The 21568-nt window shown below is 28.5% G+C and overlaps 1 protein-coding gene across 8 annotated transcripts in view; it reads right to left on the minus strand.

The window, feature by feature from the left end:
• Positions 1–725: 725 nt before the first annotated feature.
• emb (exportin-1 emb) overlaps positions 726–21568 on the minus strand; it is a 104597-nt gene continuing 83754 nt past the window's right edge. For all 8 annotated transcript variants that reach the window (XM_075369491.1, XM_075369490.1, XM_075369485.1 and 5 more), the window contains 5 exons: positions 19546–19671; positions 9307–9433; positions 6273–6529; positions 3150–3309; positions 726–2125 (listed from right to left, as the gene is read on the minus strand). In XM_075369491.1, the coding sequence (XP_075225606.1) occupies positions 3160–3309; positions 6273–6529; positions 9307–9433; positions 19546–19671 (660 nt within the window). In that variant the 3' untranslated portion in view covers positions 726–2125; positions 3150–3159. The remainder of the gene's footprint in view (positions 2126–3149; positions 3310–6272; positions 6530–9306; positions 9434–19545; positions 19672–21568) is intronic.

Consider the following 21568-nt stretch of genomic DNA (forward strand, 5'->3'; position numbering starts at 1 on the left):
TAATATTAACAAATAGAAATTTTTTTATACTTTTTTCTCATGTAAAAATGTTTACAGTCTGAAGGGACAACAACAGTCTTCTCCTCATAGAGGAAAGTACAAGCGATGACATGTCCGTGTCCACACATGCTTTTTTATAACATGTCCAACCACGCACTTTTAATTCAAACAAAATGTGAACAGTCCTTGTTAGCATGTCATTAAAAAAAAAGTAAAAAAAAAAAAAAAAATTCACTTAACCATCTTCATTTACAAACCATCATGATCCATCCGCGAAATGAATAAAGTTTATACATATATATAAAATACAAACAAAATGTGTACCTAGTAAATTACAATATTTTCCCTATTTTTAAAGGAGGCACACCTTAATCGTTAAATTTTGAACAGAATTATATTCTTTTACGACAATAAATTACAGAATAGACATAAACAAAATTAACTTTTAATAAAAAAATATAACCGATTCATAAATATATATATTATCCATTTTAGCAGCTTCTTATCTCTAGAAACAAATGACTATCACATATAGTCTATAAGGGTCAATATATATATATATATATATATATATATATATATGGTGATTTATGAAAATAAAGTTACGTAGTTTTCAAACAAATGGTAAATTATGATACAAAAAAACTAATATCCGTAAATTACACAAACCAATTTTAATATTAAAAAATGTATAAACTTTAAAATAAAACCGCAAAATGTTAAAGTACAAAGAAATATCAAATTTATTCTTCTTAAACAGTAATCAACAATCAAATAATTAAGGAAATTAAATAATTCATAATCGCACAGCACTTACAGAGCACAAAGTACTATACGAATCTATAATTCTGATTTATAATCTTGTATAAATTAATGTTATAGGCAAAATTAATATATACAAATATTAAAATTAACTCTGTATGAAACTTCCATGGTAAAGAAAATAACTTGCTACCAAATCTCAACTGTAAAAAATGAATGTTTATATGAAAATTGTGTTTTAAATAAAATATTAAATTACAATTTTTCAATGTTATAATTATTATGATTTATATGTTACAAGGCCCTTTTAAAAAGGCATTCTCTGCACAGAAAAAAAAAATAGAAGAAAACTCTATCAGTTATAAAATTAATTAAAATATAAAAAAATAAACAATATACTCTGAGCAAATAAGCTAATTTTAATGTTTTATAAGTTATAAAAAAATGTAGAAAAAAATGATTGATAAGGTAAGACATCATATTTATAATTAATTGTAACTGGACAAACTATTTAATAGCAATGTTTTTGTCCACTATGTTTCAATAAATGATCACAATGAAGTTAATCATTCATTTTTAATTCACATGAATATGCACGAGCATGGTTATTAGTTAATAAAAATTATGATATCTAGATAGCGACAGTAGTTATGTCTCAGGAAAAAAGCAAATGAACTCTTCTAAGAGTAATAAATTATTACAAAACATAATTATGAAAATTATCTTGTATTTGTAGATAACATTTAAAAATGATAATTCTATTATTACAATATAATAAATTACCATAAAAATGACTAACATTTTAATTTCACAGCAAGTTAGAAATATTTTAACACACTTTTTTTTGTAAAAATATAAATTTTTACAATTTATGTTGCTAAAGATTCAATAAAATAATAGCCTCTTTTTTCATTTGAATTAAATCATATGAGTACTAGTTACAAACTACATACAGGAATATTATTAAATAAATAGCATTGTTATCATACTTACAGTTCACTTAACGCTAATTAAAAAAAAGAAAGAAAGGAAAAGACAATTAACTTAATATCATTATATAGAAAAATTTAACCTAAGCGCAACTTATTAAAATTGATAGTTACAAATATCAATAAAAAAAAAAAAAATTAAATAACACATCGGATTAGATCAAATAATGACCTCTGACTTAAACAGAAAATACAGACAGCGCAATGAATAGGAATAGAAAAGTGGCGTGCCTCCATACAGTATGTCCATGACAGCTTGTTCATTTCACATAACTGGTCATCACCGGTAACACACAAGCCCCTAACCATCCATCTCATAGCCGAAGAAATGGAATTACTTTAATATGCAATCACTGGAGTCATGATGTTAAAACCTTAAAAAAAGAAGAAAAATTAATTAGGTTAAAAAACAATTTTAATTTAAATGACACAGCATTAATGAGTGTTATGCAAGCACAAATTTTTATAACAAAATGTTACAAAATTTAAATTATAAATGACAATCATTATATACACGAGCATAGCGAGTACCGTGACATTTATTCCAGATATCATGTACACAAATATAAAAGGATAGACCCATCCTGAAAACTTTGGCCAGAAACATGAATATAGATTCACTTATCCATACATAATTGTAAAAGTTTTTAAATTGCCATTCTAAGACACTCCTTAGAACTCCAACAAAATGTATGGCATTCTTAGTTATTTTTTTCCTTTATTGACATCAATCATAATTGTTAAAATGGTTTTTACTATTCGTATTACTGTTTTCCTCCTCCTAACAATGGATTATGATTTAATATCTTTGACGAACAAAGAAAAGTTGAAACTTTTTTAATTTTAAATCTGATTTTATGACATAATTGAATTTAAATAAGTTGTTTATATAATTTACTTAATTTTCCTTCTTTAACACAATTTTTTAGATGCAATTAGCTAATAAATAACTCTAGCATTGTCCATATCTGTTCAAGAATCTTATTTTAAAACAAGAAAACTATCTTGCATAGTTCATGAGAATATTTTAACCGACAAAAAGCTAACTGTTTGTAGGCAAACAATACTCATGAAAAAAGTGTTGCAGATCAATCATTTTCTGGAAATATTTTTGTTCAGGTCGGGTGAACTGCTGTAACAAATCTAACAGTTTACTTGTAACAACAAGTACTGTCAACAGTAAAAGTAGAATCCTAACTCTAAACTCAGATAACTAAATAATCATATATCTTGTCTAACTACACATCTTTTAAGCAGTTTATTTTGCTGTTTTCTATTAATAAAATAATAGACATATAATTTGCAAGACAAGTTGGACAAAAATATCATTACAAATCAATAGTGCATTTAGAAAAGTGGGCTGCACAGGTAAAATTAAATAATTCTTTTTACAATTACCAGTGAGCTGTTAATCTTGCATCTCTTCTTCTGGCATCTCATGTGGGTTCAAGATGCCTGGTACTGACATCTGAATTCTTCTCTTTTCTTCCTGAGCTATCCTCAAAGCTACTTCTCTCTCTTCAAGGAAAAGATCTGAATCATCTTCTCCTGTGTATTCCTGTTTCCAAACAAAAATTGAATTAAAAAAAATAATGATTTTAGTTAAAAAGCTACAGAAATACTGTAATTTGTAAGTCAGTTGATTAGATGTTTTTCTTTTATTTTTTCAATCAAGGATCCATCCTTGCTTCTTGTGAGAAGATAAAGAAGCTTAATTTTGTCAAGGGTATTTCATTTTTTAAAAACTGCTTACTTAGATTATTAAACTAAGTATTAGTTAACATTAGTTACTAATTATTATATCATACTATTATTATATTAAGTATAATAATTTATTAATTAAATACAAAGAATTCCAGCAAAGCAGTAACCAGTTATCTTTTTCCTTCGTTTTTCTGCTTTAAAAGATCACATTTCAAGAGGTAATTCATTTTCAATATTCTTCTATATAAATATTATAATTTTGTTTTTACTCATCTATGTAAAATCACTTTAAAATAATAAAGTTTAATGATACATCACTTCAAGTTATGTTGGTGCCCAAGCTATATTCAAACAATGTTTCACAAAGCAACCACCATGTTTTGAATTTACTTCTCGAAGCTAACTTGCTTCAAAGTAAGCTAAGTGCAAACTTTCATATTCAGGATAATAAATAAAATTATTAAGATATTTTGAGATTTAGAAAATGAAATAAGTTAACGTTTTAGTAAGTTAGACGACAGTTTAGTTTCACAGCCACTCGAGAAATAACATCAGAATGCAGTAATTATTTTCACCATCCTGATAACATTAATAATCACTAAGAGAATGCCAATGTTATCATAAAATGATTTAAAAACTTTTTCATCAATTTTAGATTTTTACAAATAAACAACTGACCTTAAATATGGAGCATCTGATGCAACATTAATCAACTTACATTCTTCTGAGATCTGATGTTCAATATAAGTAGATCTGACTAACTATTAATGCACTCTGAACAGCTGTTTTAATGCAATCATTTTAAAAATGATAAATTCCATGATCTTATATTTATTATAAATTGTTTTTTTGGCAATTATTTTATAAAAATGATTATGGATAATGACATGCAGCTTAAATTTAACCAACATTTTTACATATAGAAGATGACATTCCCCACTTAATAGAAAGTTTCAAAAAAAAAATTTAAATAATATATCAAATAGAACGGTGAAATGTTAAAAACAATTTAAGATTAAAGAGAATGTAAGCAAGCAGATCGAAAATGACCAGTAAAAATAATGATCTTTTATTGGTACTTTTAGTTGCGATCTTACTTTTATCTTTTATGATCTTTTAGTTGTGTACTAATTCCTATGCTTAAAAGCTTAACTACTAAATCACTTCGTATTTGAATTTATGTATTAAGCTTTGTAAACAAAAACAAAATAATCTGGATATTATCAGATTGACTTACATCTTATTCAAATATATAAGTGAATTCAAATATATATTATTGGGGATGTCATTGTCTTTACTGAACTTGTTAACTAAATCCAAAAAAATTTAATATTCTTTATACATTGAAAACACCTATTTGTGAATACTAAGGCCATGCAATTTCTTCATTTTAGTATAATTATACTTATTATCAAAAATATTTTATAATGATGATTTTACCACATTTATTTTTAACTATACATAGATCCTCTGAGTAATAAACAGGAAATATTATTTTTAGTATTGTAAAAAGTAAATGCACTAAATTACATTTTTTAAATATTTCATTGATTTGCATTAAAAAATACACTTAAACTGAGTTGATTTTAAGCCTAAATTTATTTCTTGTCTGTATCACCAAAAAGTATGTTAAAAAATAAGAGGGGAAAATTAATTCACAATAGAAAATTCTACCCATAAATAATTTAAAAGCCATTGATTTTTTTGCGCAATATTGTAGAAAAAAATCTGAGCTTGAAAAAAAATTTTTTTTTCAAAAACTTTTTTCCTTACAAAAAAAAATTAATTTCTAAGGAAGACAAAAGCATGACCATAAATGATGTCTAAGATATTTTTTTTTTAATCTGCATCATTTATGGATGCTCACAGAATTCTAATTAAATAAATAATTACTAATAACTAATTATTTAATTTTAATTATATAAAAATTCTTTTTTCTTGAATATTATACTGTAGACACTAATATTAGAAGATTTGTAATTTCTTCTTCCTGTATCCCACAAACTAAAGGTCCTTGAGGAAAAAATGTTGCAAGGTTAACTAATTATTTACTGGTAGCAACAGGGGAAACAAACTTCATGAAAACCTAAGTTGATAAGTGAAATAACAAAAATTTCCTAGTTTAACTGTTATTTGAACGACCCCTAGGGTAATAAGCAAGTAAAACTTTAACTCCCTACAAAGCAGCAAAACCAGTTCAATCTCTTACCAACAGTAAAAACATTTGTTTCTTTTCTTGATCTAGATTATTAATTAAAGAATATTAGTAAAGATTCTATTACACAGTACAAAAATATCTATCATAATTTTTAATGTTAGATTTGTCAATTGTTACTTATACGTATTATAAAAATAAAATATTTTAAGTAACATCATAAATAAATAAAATGTTTATTGAGACAATAAACAGAATTTATTGTCTTTACTTTAATAATCTGTTTTCCTTGTTTATTTCCTTTGTAGTTTGAAACTGGTGCCAGACATGAGATTACAACTTATATTACACAATTGTTCTACTTCTTTAGTGACAGAATTTTTTTCAACATTTTTTTCAAATTCTGTTTGAAAAAAATTAACGAAGCTTTATCATGTAAATCATTAAATCATTTTTTAGCAAGAAAAAAATCATTCATTCACTCATTTTTTTATACAGCTAAAATACTGGATGATAGAGTTATCTACTAATGTATTTAAGAGCTAATCGTTCAACTTCCAATGAGGGCTGGGTATCTTTTTTAATCACTGCCTAACTTATTTTTTGCTTATATAATAATTGCAATAAAGCTAAAATAAAATTAAGCATAAAATAAACTATACCCTTATCTGAACAAGGAAATCGCGCAAATGTTCTTTAAATCCATTAACATCATGATTAAGATTAAACATTCCTTGGACTGTTATTTTTATTTGGTTATCTGTAAGATGAGGAAATGCATTCTTTAGAAGGTTAGCAACAAATTCTTGGACAAAATGGACATTTTCAGCTGCAGTACCCTGCCCTGTTGGAACTCCAATTCTACTACATTCAACAAGTTTGAACATGTATGCCAATATTGTTGCATGCATCTGTAAACCTGTGAACAGATAAAAAAGAAATTAATTCATAAAAAATTACAAGACAAATTCAATAAAAAGAAGTAACTGAAATTTACAGTTTTTGTCAAATTTATTTTAACAATAAAGAGAAAAAATTAAAATAATTTTCAAATAAAATTAAAGATTGTTTTATTTCATTTTTACTTTCCCAGCTATAACAATAAAAATAAAGTATAAAGATGAGTAAAAAAAATTGGTCTTATATCTTCAGTTTTATATCTTCAGGAGATATTTAAAAAAAAAAAATTCTTAACGAAAAAAATAATTTAAATTCTAAATAATCTTTGAAAAAAATTTTATTCCAATGCACTGAAGTCCAAAAATTCTACTTTTGTCAAAATAAATAAAATTATATTTTATAGCCAATTACGACCTTGTCAGAATATTCTGATGTCAACTTTTTGTCTGATTTTAATTTGTTCTCTGCCATTATATTTTCTTTTAATGTAATTTCTTTAGTAATGATAAATAGTGCTAGTTATTAGTTTTTAAAACAGTATACATTGAGGTTTTCTCATGTATTTAATCGTAATCAGCTGACCCGGCTGTAATGAGAAGTTGTTTAGTTACAGTGTACTGTGTATTCGGACTGTAAGTGCTATATTTCTTATTATATAGCAAAGTTTTTAAATATATGTGTATATAAGCATATAATTGTGAAAATAGTTTGTGTGTGAGTAAAATTATAGCCGATTGCATAAAAATATTTTGCATATATATGTGTGTGACTGAAATTCTGTGAATATTGCATATGTTTTTTTTATAATAGTAATAAAATATCATTTTTCAAGCAAAAAGTTTTGAATTACATATTAGGTCATTATTAGTCAAGATACATACATTAAAGGAAAAAGGAAAATACATACATTCAAGATAATATTTATTTCTAAAAAAAAAAGGTAAGGTCAGGTGTTAATTATACATCATAAAATTAGAAGTAAATAAATTTACATAAAAAATGTGAAAAAAATCATAATTTTGGTTATTAGTTTTTAACAAAAAAAAATTACTTTACTTTATTGTAACAATTTTTTTTCATTTTTTTAAAGTAGATTTCGTGGAAATCAAAAGCATATTTTGTTTTTATTTTCTTTTTGTTATGATGGATTTTTATCAAAGGATTCATTCACTGATTTTCACATTTCAGCTACAAGGACTGTATTTTCAAACTATTACTAGAACACAAAATTAAAATATAACTACAAATGATGAAAATTCCTGCCCAGTGGATTAACACGTGTTGAAGACAAGCATATTCTCATATCTTTATGTCCCTGTAGTGCAGCAAAAAAACTAGTATTCAATCAACCCTTGACGTAGCTCTCCAAGATTTCTTATCTACTGCCAGTCATTTCATTTTGGTACACCCCCTACACATCCTGCATCCCTAACAATTTGTTTTACATATTCCAAATATTGCCTGCCTGCACAATTTTTCCCATCTACCAGTCCCTCCAATATCAAAGTGACTATTCCAGGATGCCATAAGATGTGGCCTGCAAGTCTGTATCTTCTTTTAGCTATATTTTTCCAAATACTTCTTTCTTCATCAATTTGCCTAACACCTCTTCATTTGCCTCTTTATCCACCACCTGAATTTTAACATTCTCCTATAGCACCACATTTCAAAAGCTTCTAATCTTTTCTTCTCAGGTACTCTGGTCGTCCAAGTTTCACTTCCATATAAAGCTATGCCCCAAACATATACTTTCAAAATGTTTTCCTAACATTTATATTAATTTCTGATGTAAGCAAATTATATTTCTGACTGAAAGCTCATTTTGCCAGTGCTAATCAGCATTTTATATCGCTCCTGCTTTGTCCATCTTTAGTAATTAACAAAATTGTTCTACCTCCTCTATAAATCTTTTCTCACCTTATTTTTATATTCAGTGATCCATCTACATTATTTCTACTACATTTCATTACTTTCATTTTGCTATTTATTTTCATGCGGTAATTCTTGCATAGGTCTTCATCTATGCCATTCATTGTTTCTTCTAAATCTTTTTTATTCTCAGCTAGAATTACTATATAATTAGCAAATCGTAGCATCTTTATTTTTTCACCTTGCACTGTTACTCTGGATCTAAATTGTTCTTTAACATCATTAACTGCTAATTCAAAGATTAAAAAGAGATCGGAAACATCATTGTCAGACTCTCTCTTTTATTACGGCTTCTTTTTTATGTTCTTCAATTATTTCTGTTACAGTTTGGTTCCTGTAAATGTTGGCAATTGTTCTTCTATCTCTATACCTGAACACTAAATTTTTTTAAATTCTGAGCATTTTATTCCAGTCTATGTTATCAAATATATTTTCTAAGTCTATAAATGCCATGCATGTTGGTTTGTATTTCTTTAATTTTCCTTCTACTATTAATCTAAGTGCTAAAATTGCTTTCCTTGTCCCTATACCTTTTCTGAAACCAAATTGGTCATCCAATTTTTATCATTTATATAACTTGAATCTCTTTATTATTTATTTTCATTCTTATTTTTTGTTCAAGGTAATACAGTATTATTTTTAAAGTTATTCTGTATATTTCAGATTTATATGCATTTTTTGTAATGAATTTGACTTGATTTTGCTTTGTAATATGAATTTGACTTAATAAATATTTTATGTGATGATAAAAATAAATTATTTATTCACTTATAAATGCCCTCAATAGGTCACAGAGCAGTAGTAATGTTTTTTTTAATTTCCAAATTCTCTACGAATTTGAGGCAAACAAATTTTATTAATAATTACCTGCTGTATGAGAAGTATCAGTTGCAACAGAGAATACATGTTGTAGTATATCTGTAAAATATGTAAGGTAAAAGCTTTGAGCTGCCTGTTCATGCTGTTTCACATTTAATAGTAGTTGATACAGAATCTGGAAAAGAACAAAAATTAAAATATTCGTTAACTACAAATACTATTAAAAATGTAACTATAAAAATGGAGCATTTAAGAAAAAAAAATTAAAAAACTGCATCAGTTTTCTATCTCAGCATGTGATAGACTGGCAAAGACAGAACTTTACAGTTTCCTTTCACCTCTTTCTTTTATTTGATATGATCTACCTCCTTCTTTTCTTTTCCACGACCTGATCAAAATTTTGTTTATTCTGATTCAGTTTGGTAAGAAATTGTGGGAAATACTTTTAACCTTCTGCAGTCAGATGACGAATTTTAAAATTAGTTCACTGGAGTCAAGTGGCCAGTAATACTGACCATAGCCACTTTACCTGTCAAGTCAGAAGTGTTTGCACAGTCGCATTCCTCACAGCTCGGATGGCCAGGTTAAAATCTCTTGAACATCCAGACGACCAGCATTACTGGCCACTCAAAACATATTGCTATAGAAACAGTGTATTTCTTTTGTGTTCTGTGATTAGTGCTGTAAACCATGGACAGCCTTTAACTAATTGTGTATTATGTTTCCCGATCTTTTTTTTTTAATGGTTCCCAGCGCAGTTTTGTTAAAAGACTGTGCTGTTTGCAGTCACAGAAGACCTGGAGGAGAAAGAAAACAAAGCAAATTTTTTTTGCAAGAACTGTCAGAAACACCCTGGACTAAACATGGGCAAATGCTTTGAAATATACCATTCTGATGAACTTCAAGCTACTGGTCTAAATATATTAAAAATAAAATCAGACATTTTGTCTGAGTCTTTTCTGATTGTTTGATCACATGCAAAAAAATTCTATCCTGATTTGATAAAACTGAATAAAAAAATAGCACTGGGTCTTCAACCCAGTATTAACTAAACTTACCATATAACTAAACTTACAAATAAAAATAACCTAAACTGAATTAAAACTGAACTATGTTACAGTTTTACTAACACTAACCAGTAATAAAAAGTACAACAAAATTCAAATATGGTACAGTGAACATTTTTATGAAATAGATTCAGTAAAGCCGGAATAATTACAGTACTGTGTAGAAGAAAGAAGGATTGGCAGGGGGTTTAGACACAACTGACCTTTATTATTCTTCCTGAAAACATTATGATTCTTATCATCCTTCTCCCTTATAGTGAGTATAAAACATGTATTTCTCTTTACTATAATCGTTTTTATCAAATGCAAGTACACAGTTCATGGGTCAAAACCTATAAATAGCGCTGCCATCTGAAATACTAAATTTTCAAATTTCATAGTGTTTTCTCCCCTGAACTTTCATATGTATATTTTCCTTCATTTTTATTTAAATATATATACTTCTTAATCACTTAATGATTCATAATTACTAGAAATTTATCAATAGGTTACTATTTATTTTTTATTTTGAATAAAAAAAAAGAAAAATTGTGTAGAATAAGTTGAATAAAACAAAGAAAAATAGAAAACTTCAAATTTTAATTAAACGGTACATTACTATTACAATTGTCAGAAAAGTACTTGTTTTATGTAAATAAAAACTAAATTATTTTTTTGTGATGTGAAAAATTTGAAAAAGCAAAATTTTTTGTTAAAATTTAAAAAAGAAACTGGTATTAGACAACAATTTAAAAGTACAAAAATAAATTAGTTGAAAAATTTTTTTTCGACTAAATATATAAAATCCAAATGTGGATAAATTTCTTTCATAATTTATGCACCCCTATTTTAAGGCAATTTTTTCCTATAAAAGAAAAGTAAAAGCTTATTTCCTGCATTTTTCTATTTTACTTGGCATAATTCTCTATTTTCACTGTATTTTCTATTTACTCATATGAGTAAATGCAATGTATATATATATATATATAACATACACACACACCTGCTAACTATTTTTGTTGCTTGTTTCTGATTTGCCAATACAAATATACTAAGGAAAGTTGTTGCCTTCATAAATAGTAAGCTAAATTTGTCAAAAGATTTTTTTTATGATAATAGGATAACTAAAAAATAATAAGATAGATGGGACTGAAGAAGTTAAAAAAATAATAAAGATAACACAAATTTGAATGCAGGTATATGTAAGATATACCTCAATTAGTCTGTTAATTTAAAGACTTTTTTAACAACCAAATATTACATTGAAAACTGTCCCAAAAATGTCCTAGTTGGAAACAGGAGGAATTGAAATATAAAATAAAGATGACACTATAACTATAATTTCTGCTGCAGGCATTTAAAAAAATAACTAAAAATTATTGATGTGAGCAATAGGTAAAATGTACTTTAATTTCTGAATATAAATCAAAGATGAGTTAAATTCTTTCACCCCTCATACATTAGATGCCACTTTTTTCAACACATTCATCAAAGTGGACATTTCAGAATATATGAGTTGATCTGATATGAGTTTCCTTATCAAAGGATGCTATGAACCATCATCAAGTTAAGAAAGAAAATAAAGGAATATGTTATGTGATTTTCAAAATTATTTAAAAAATAACAGCAGTTTTGGTATACAGCACCTTCCTCAGGTGTTACAAATAGGATCTGTTTGTATTTTCTTTTGTTATGATGCAGTTTCATCAAGTAAACAGCTTCATCCATCGATTAAGCTAAGTAAGAGCTCTGAGGGACTATATTAACATCAAATTAAGAAAACAATAGATTAATCTTTAATCTGAATTATAAAAAACCTTCAGTGCGGTTAATTCTAAATAAATTCTAAAACACATGTAATTATCTTTAAGCAATAGATAACTAAATCTTCTTCTAAACTATAATGTAGGTGAACTGAGTTGTCATCCTCCAACAAACTGCAGAGCCATTCTCAACAGTAACAAGTATACTTCAGGCTAACAAAGAAAAAGTGTATAAAGATATGGTTTCCTGATGCTTTCTCTACTAAATAAAACAAAAGATGTGCTAAAAGTAAATCATCCCTCTACTTAAATTCTATAATAAATGGGTAATGGGTCCAACCTATTTGAAGTGTCCCAAAAAAACACAAACTGATTGTTTAACCAATTAAAAAAAAATTGGTAACATACCCACTGTTTCTTACACATTTCAGGACCTTAAAACTATTTTCTTTTTACATTTTTTATTTAAGCAGTTTACCTGTGCACCAATTTTTATTGTGCACACACCTGTTTTTTTTTATTGTACAGGTTTATGGAAAAAAATCATAAGTAAAAAACTATTGGTCCTGGAAGGATGAAGCAAAAAAGAATTTACTCATATTTTCTCAAGGTAAAAGATTGGTCTAGTGGTTTATTTATCTATCTCTCATCTTTCTGTGAGAAAGTTACCAATAAAGTTTAACATGAAAAACTGTGAAATTTCACTTTTGGTTATTTTTTTCAAGTCAGGGATGGCATACACAGTTGAAATTATTTTTTTATATGTAGGTATATGTTAGTAGTTTTATCATAAATAATATTAATGGTGGGTGGTATACTTACCTGTAAATTTTTATTGATTTGGAAAAATAATTTTTTTTTTTTTAAATTCAAATTTTGGTTTTAAATAACTCTGATGGGGCTGGTGTTAAAAATCTAAAATTTCTACAACTTACAGTGCTTTTGTAGATGTTTATGGCAAATAAAAAAGTTTCTTGTGTATTGTAGTAATAAAAAAATTATAACCTCTCAAAAATCATGAAAACCTGTTAAAAGTAATACCATTTTGACTCTCTAAATAAGTACTCCAAGGGGATTTCTTGTCTTCTTTGTACTTTACATTTTTTATATTTAGCCCCTATGTTGTTGATGTTGAAGTTTTCAATATTTTTTAAATAGGTTTTTTTAAAATTATTAATGATAGGTCGTAATAAAATGCTAACTTAACCAATACCAGTAACTTAATATAATTTTGATTCAAAAATGCTTGTAAAACTTACCCAAACTGAAATTTCAATGAAGAGCCTACTTTTTTTTAAAAACTCATTTTTATGTTGGTTTATTTTTGTAAACACTACCGAAGAAAAATTAAACTGTAGCAAAATTTTTATTATTTTTAAATGAAATAGCCTGTTTTTGTAGCAATGAAAATTTATTATTTACTGTGATTAACAAATAGCTGTGATATCTCTTCTGATAATTCTCTTAAAGCTGTGTGAGAACAACCCTTCACTGTATTTAGTTCAAGTGATGTCAACTTTATCAGGGCTTTGCAGATCAGTACCCAAACTTTTGAAATGATGTACGTGGTCCAGCTGGGTAGAAAAAATGAACCTGCACATCGTCATTTTCGAGACTAATATCTGTGTTCTGCTAAGAAAAAATACTTTTGAAAATGCTAACACAAAGAGAATTTTCAGGAACTAAATTAAATTTTTTTTTAAAATGTGTTCTTAAAGAGTGTTCTCTAATGTTATTTGTCTTAAGTTTTTCTTAACTATTTTTTTATGAGTTCTCAGAGTCACAGAAGAGCTGTCCATACAGGTGACTGAATTTTACAAAAACTTTTTTCATGATATTTACAAACACTGGTGGTGACATCTGAATTAACACGTAAAAAAATAAGTTGTTGGTTTTCATTACTAAATTCACAGATTTTAAAGAGTTGTTTTGGCACTGTAACATACACTAATTTATGACACTTTTCATTCACATAAATTCTTGTGAAACATTGTTCTTCCATTGTTTTATGTGAAATTAGTTGAAAATAATGTAAAAAATTAACTGATTTTAAAATTTGCAAATATAATATTATTAAGTAAAATTTATTTATTTAATACACAGTTCCAAACACAGGATGAAATTTGAGACACTGTAAAGATGTAAACTGGTCACTGACTAATGTTCGACTAAGCAGTCTATTACTGCAAAGCTTTATGATGCAACAAGCATAAATAAGCATGTGGCAACATTAATTGACGATTGGAAATGACTTCAAGCACCTGTTACAACATGAACATTGCAGTTGATTGATTCAAACAAGTCTATTTCAACTATACTAATAAGTATAAAAATATTAAATATTAAAGTACCAAGAAGACAAGAAACCCCCCCCCCCCCCCTTAGAGTACTTATTTAGCGAGTCAAAATGGTATCACTTTTTACAGGTTTTTCATGATTTTTTAGAGAACTTTTTATTAGTAAAATACACAAAAAACTTTTTTATTTGCCATAAACATCTACAAAACCACTGTAAGTTATAAAAATTTAAGATTTTTTTCACCAGCCCCAGAGTTATAGAAGCCAAAATTGAATTTAAAAAAGGATATTTTTAAAAATTCATAACAATTTACGGGTAGGTATATCACCATTAATATTATTTATGGTAAAACTACTAACATATACCTACATATAAAAAAATAATTCAAACTGTGTATGCTATCCCTGCCTCCTGAAAAAATTACTAAACTGAAATTTCACCATTTTTCATATTAACTTTACTGGTAATTTTCTCATAGAAAGAGAGATAGGTAAATAAACTACTGGACCAATCTTTTACCTTGAGAAAATAAAAATAAATTGCTTTTTGTTTCATCCTTCCAGGACCAATAGTATTTTAGTTATGATTTTTGCCATAAACCCTTACAATCACAAAAATAGGTGTGCGCACCATAGTGAAAATGGCCGCCACAGGTAAACTACTTAAATAAAAAATTTAAAAAGAATAGTTTTAATATCCTGAGACGTGTAGGAAACAAGTGGGTAAGTTTCCATTTTTTTTTTTAATTGGTCAAGTAACCATTCTTGGGTCACTTCAAATGAATTGACCCTAATTTGTTTTGTAGTTGGTAGTACTTAGCTGATGTAATTAATTATTGTTCAATTCATTTATGTACCTGTATTGAAAAAAATCCTTAATTAGAAAAAACAAGGACAAGTAGTTAAACTTCAAGGCTGGGGAAAAATAAGGATATTGAGGCTGTCCCTGAAGAATTCTACATGGGATTCCTAATTCTCCATCACCACACATCAACATTTGCTAAAACTTAACATAAAATTTGAAAATAGTGGAGGCGTAAGAGATGTCCTGAGATCAGGAAGCCTAGAACTAATGGTACCTTAGAAAACAACTTAAAACAGTATTAGAACAAAGAGTTCTCAGATGTCATTCAGAATGGCTTTCATTAAACAGAAATACAAGTTTAGAAAATACTCTAAAAAACTGAAGTTTAAGTGTTATCGACCAATATTACTTTATGCACTTAGTGAAAATAATCTAGACAGACAGGTGAATATTTTGTGAAGAATCTATATTTTTGTTGTGAAACTGATCCTCACTTTTCTAGCTCAGCAATATGGTTAATGAAGATGCTTGAAGTTGAATTACTTAATAAACTATCATAATTGTGTTTAATGGTCCAATGAAGATCCTTGTACGTACAATAATGAGCAAATTAATCCAAATGCAGGGAAGTTTTTATTTACTTTATGTTGTGGTTACCACGTGACCATACCCAATTCTTTAAGTTGTCTGTAATACAAGGTTATTACTGTTCTTTGGTTATTTAGCAATTTTAAAGTTAAAAAAGTGTTTTATGAAAGTATATTTCTTTTTTTTTATCACAAATTATATTTTTGTACTTTTTGTTCTACGTGTTTTGAATGCATAATAATGGACATAGTTCCAAGAACACTTTCTAAAATTTATCTGGGCACATCAGCATAACAAATATACCTTCTGAGTATGTTGGACTAGGGACAGTGAATGTTATTCTAACACAATTTAAAGAAACCCGTTCCTTTTCACCTCAAAGGGAAAGTAAATGTGGCCATAGAAGGAAAATTACTCCAACATAGGATGGGTTATTACTAAGAAAAACTTGATCCAAAATTATCTTCTGTGGATCTGTCGAGAATTAGCAGCCAATGGAACAGATTTATACATGACTACTGTTAGATGCAAACTTCTTGCAGCTGGATGGAAAGGTTGTTGGCCAGCTAAATAGCAGCTTTTAAGACACCAGCCAAGTGCAAAAAAAAAGGCTCTTGTAGGCCAAAGCACATGCTAATTGGACTAAAGAAGACTGGAAAAATGCTGTTTTCCAACAAGTCACATTTTTACATTCAGGGACAAAGGTTCTGTACATTAGAAAAACATCAGATGAAAGTACATCACCAACTCACATCCAACAATCAGTTAAGCATCCCCAGAAAAAAATGTTTTGGGGTTGTATTCATATTTGATCGCTCGATGTTCATTACATCCATTAGATGGTATGTTGAAAAGTAATGGATATATTTATCAAGATTCTGAAGAAAGAATAGTGAAACTTCAAAAAAAAAATTCCCAAAGGCAACGAACGAACTTCTCCAATAAAATTTGGTGTCATGTCATACCAAAAAATTGGAAAAATTGTTTCCTAAAATGAAACTTTAAAGTGCTCCCGTGGCCAGGTAACTCTCCAGGCTTAAACTCAATTGAAAATCTTTGGGTAATAGTCAAAAGATGACTCTCAAAAATGAATTGTAATACAAAAATTGACCTCGCTAAGCAATAATATCTGTATGGTTTCATGACGAAGAAATCAAAAAACTGTGTAGCATATTTGTTGAGTCGATGCCAAATTGAAGTGATTAAGAATATAGGAGGACATATTAATTACTAAACATTCAAAAACTGTACAGATACGATTTTTTCAAAGTTACTTTTCCTTAAATACCATCTGTGTTCAGATTAATCTGCATGTTAATGTAGTTATGGAGAAAAACTTAATGTGCCTAGGGTTCTCATGATTGGTGTGGGATCACTAAAAAAAAAATGAGTGTGGGCATTATTTCTTTGACAAATGTCTAATAGGTTAAGATGTTAAGCAACTTAAAAAAAGCCCCTAAGATTTGCCATTCCTATGTTCAGCAAGTTGGGCACCTTCTCACTATGCTCTTCAAGTTAGAGACAACCTCAAATTTGTCTTCAACGCATAGGATGCCAAGGAACAATTAAATAGCCAACATGTTCATGTGATTTAATGCTTCACAATTTTGGTTTATGGGAATATTCAAATCATGGTGTTTTCTTTAAATCAAAATGACCTGAATCATATCAATCTATCAACTAAAAACTCAGTAGATTTTATAAATCACAACAACACTTTATTGTAAAAAAAAGGTATAACTCAGGTGTTAAACAATGTCAGAAATGCAAAATGACAGAACATTCTTCCTCAGATGTGTATTAAACATGTAATAACAAAAACCTTTTATTAACCATTCTCTTATTAATTGTTTCCTAGAAACTGTTTTATTAGTAAATAGGAAACTTAACTTTTGGTACACTAGTTGCTATAGGTACACTTCAGTAAGTAAGTCAAGCTCACCAAACTGCAGGAGGTGTTCAGATCTACCAATGAAACCTTGATTTTATTACCACATGAACTGGCGTATCCCAACCCAGTAGAGGAAGACACCCACCCACCTTGTGATGTTACCGGTCGCCACACCACCCCCTCCATTCCGAACCCTGAGGGGCTTTACCAGACATCGTCTTTAGACCCTCTAACTGATTACATTTCACAATCATCAGCCAGGCTTCAGTCTGGATGTCATCAATGTAAATGCCTCGGCAGACATTTACATCAGTAAAATACAAATTAAATTTTGCCTTCACGTTGGCCTCAAACTTCACATCTTCACATCCAACCTAAAATGTCACATCCAACCTCAAATCTTCACATCCAACCTAAAATGTCACATCCAACCTCAAATCTTCACATCCAAACTAACATGATTCCCTCAAACCAACTAACTGAGACCGCAGAAGCGTGGACGCTTGACAGCACCGTTCATAACTGTGAGTGCCTCAGAAAACAAATGAGCTGTAAGTCAAATCAGTGCTACACTCATATCAATCAAAAGTATGTTTTACGCAACATAGAAATTCAGACCTACACCCAATAAGTTGACCAAATTAGGTCACCTAACAAAGGAAACGTAACCTCATTCCAGTCCGTGCAGGAGCCAGGGACAAACCATGCACTCTTACCCAATCCCATCATGGAGTCTTGTGCGGCATTACAAAGTCACAATCAGGGATCACCATTGGCGGGACAAAGCCACACCCCCAGTCACATGGGCTACCACACCCCAGCAGCATGGCCACCCCTGCCAGTGGGAGTCCCAAATCGAATCACAAATAATACCAATATAACCATGGCATGATGCCAATGTGCCTACCTCCAACCAATTCAACACCTAGGCCAGAACCCTAGCCACCCAGGATCCTACCATGATTAAATACCTCAATTAAACTCCCTCTACAGACCTACATGCCACAAGGGTGCAAAGAAAACCAGCCACTATAGACCACTCCTCGTAGATCATCCAGTTAATACGGAGATCCAGAAAGAAATGTATTCTCTCAAACTCCCTAACAGCTCATGAATGTTTGACCTCTTATCGGGGACAGACATAGAGGAGTAAACATCCACTACCTTCAGCGAAAATAACTTGACTAATGCCTCATGTGATGTTCAAGTTGTCACAAACATAAGATAAATTGCTATAAATAACATAAAGTAATAAATTAATACATCCCTCTCTTTTATGAAATAATGCCCTTAACTCAACTAAGAATATAGGAAATTCATACATACTTTACAAATAACGTAGAAATAAAACTGTACAAGATTAAAAAGCAGAACATGTCTAATCCAATAATAAAGCAGCAAGTAACAAGAAATAACAGCCTATATAATTTACTAACAATTTTTTTTTTTTATTAATTAATAATATACTATGGGTATTAATTTATAGCCCAGAAAAGTACCTTTATTAGTATAACTAATAAAAATAAAAAAATTAATAAAAGTAATAAATTCATATTTCACATTAGATATCCTATTTTACCTGCACAGAACGTGACATTTAGAAAGGGCAAAGTTACTTTGTTAATGTTACTCTGTTAATTTTTCTAAATTACACAACACATTTATAAAAAGGATATCGATTTGAAGCTGAAACTCTAGAAAAGGGAAGAAAATAAGTAACACAATAAATAAATAAATTATTACTAACAATCAATTAATATTTTTGTAGGTAACTGCACATTGTTCATTAATTTAGGTAACATGAGAATCTCTATTAAAATTTATACCATTCTATAAAAAATAAGAAAGAATCAATAGCAATCCTAACAATCTAACATATAACAGCAATTAACTTACATTAAGGCCAGTATCAGCTACATTTCGCATTGTGTGTTTAAATGCCCAAATTATTGAATCCAATACCAATTTGAACTGTGGAGGTGGAATACTCAGGAATGCTGGGAAGCAATGGCTGTTGACTGCCTGCAAAAATATGCATAAAATTTACATAAAAAAATATTATTTTTTGAAAATTCAAATAGTTCATTAATATATTGACCACTGTGTGGAATTAAATTTAATATCAAATGAAACTTAAACCACCAAAACACAACAAATAAGTTAAACTTGCCAAATTAATACCAAGAATCAATTTTCACAGAATCCTACATCTTCAGTTGATATATAATTGCACTAAAACCAACTGTTTTATTAGTGTAATTATAGAATTAAATACCAAATGAAAACAAAGAATGATCCCATGAAAATCGATTCTTGGTATTAATTTGGTTAACTTATTTGTTTACTGTGCTTGTTTGTGCTGGTTTAAATTTCATTCGATATTAAAAAAAAAAAAAATATGTCAAATAATATATAAATACATTATTATATATTAATGTAAAAATATATATATATATAAAATATTAATATGTATTATATTGATATTATTTTATTTATTAGTAGAGAGGAATACGATTCTTAAAAGAATTGATTTTAGAAAAATAAATATATTTATATTAAATATAATATCAAATAATAATGTAATGATTACAAAAAAAAATCATTTAAATCAAGATTACTAAAGAAAAAAACTAATAATAGTATATTTTTTAAATTTAAGCTTATTATTACAACAATTTCTTGATTCACTATACTCACATCTTAAATGATCTACTTGTCATAACAGCTGATTAAAAAGCAATGAAAGTCATCCATATAAAACAAGAAGTAGTAAAATTTATTTATTTTCCTTGAAGTTTTAACAACAGCTTTTGGAAAAATGCTATCTTATATATACATAGTGTGCCCAAAAAAATAGTGGAGTCAACAAATCCAAAATTCATATTAATAAACACAATTATCATAATGTTACTCACTGGGCAACATAAAAGCAACCTTGTGACTGAAGTACATCTTGCCTAATAATTACACTTTATTAGAAACTGTTTTACTGTTGATAGAACAACATATGCTTCTGTCAATTTGTTGCAGTGTTCTTTCAACAATTCCCTGCTAAGCTTAATCTACGATACAGTATTCATAAAAAAAGATCACATAGAAATAAATATGGGGGCCAAAAGCTTCTGGAAATTATACACTCCTGGAAGAGTTCTGAAAGCATATCCATTGTCTGGAGTACGGCAAATTGTCCTGTTATGCTAAGACCAATAGTACATCTCTTCGCTTCCAATATAAGCATGAATTGTTCAACAACGTTGCTACTATTTGTCTTTATGAAGTACTGAATTTACAATGTGATGGGAATACCAGTATTGGATGGCATACACGATGCCAACTTTCAGTAGTGAATCTCATGTACCACATGAGCAATTTCAGCAACTACATATGCAAATTTTAGCAATGTAACCATTTAATTAAAATAACACTTATACCAAAAAGAACTTTTGTAACATACTGATCAAACTACTTATATGGAATCATTGGCAGTACTGATTCTTGCCACTGGCAAAGATTGTCTAACCTTTCGTTGTCCAACCTTAAATTATTTTCTCACCATTTTTATTGTCTGCAAATAGCCTAGCACAACAATCCCATCTGCTTTATTTATGAACAAACTGATTTATGAAAAGAACAAAATAAATTATGCCTCCTATCTTCCACAATTTTTTTAATAACTACCACTTCTGGTTTTATCAGTTACACTCCTTGCAGTAAATTTTCATTTCACTAAATTGTATAATGTATTCTTACTTAGAGAGGAAACCTCAGGATAAGTTCTCAAGATAATATGTGTGTAATTTAAACCACATATACCTTCAAGAAGACATGATTATGTTTGATTAAGGCACACTGCAAATCAAATGAGTGTTCCTGTTTTTGTGTATGTGTATACATACACAGTTAAACATCATCTAATGTT

The sequence above is a fragment of the Lycorma delicatula genome, chromosome 6, assembly GCF_047948215.1.
Source record: "Lycorma delicatula isolate Av1 chromosome 6, ASM4794821v1, whole genome shotgun sequence".
NCBI lineage: Eukaryota > Metazoa > Arthropoda > Insecta > Hemiptera > Fulgoridae > Lycorma > Lycorma delicatula.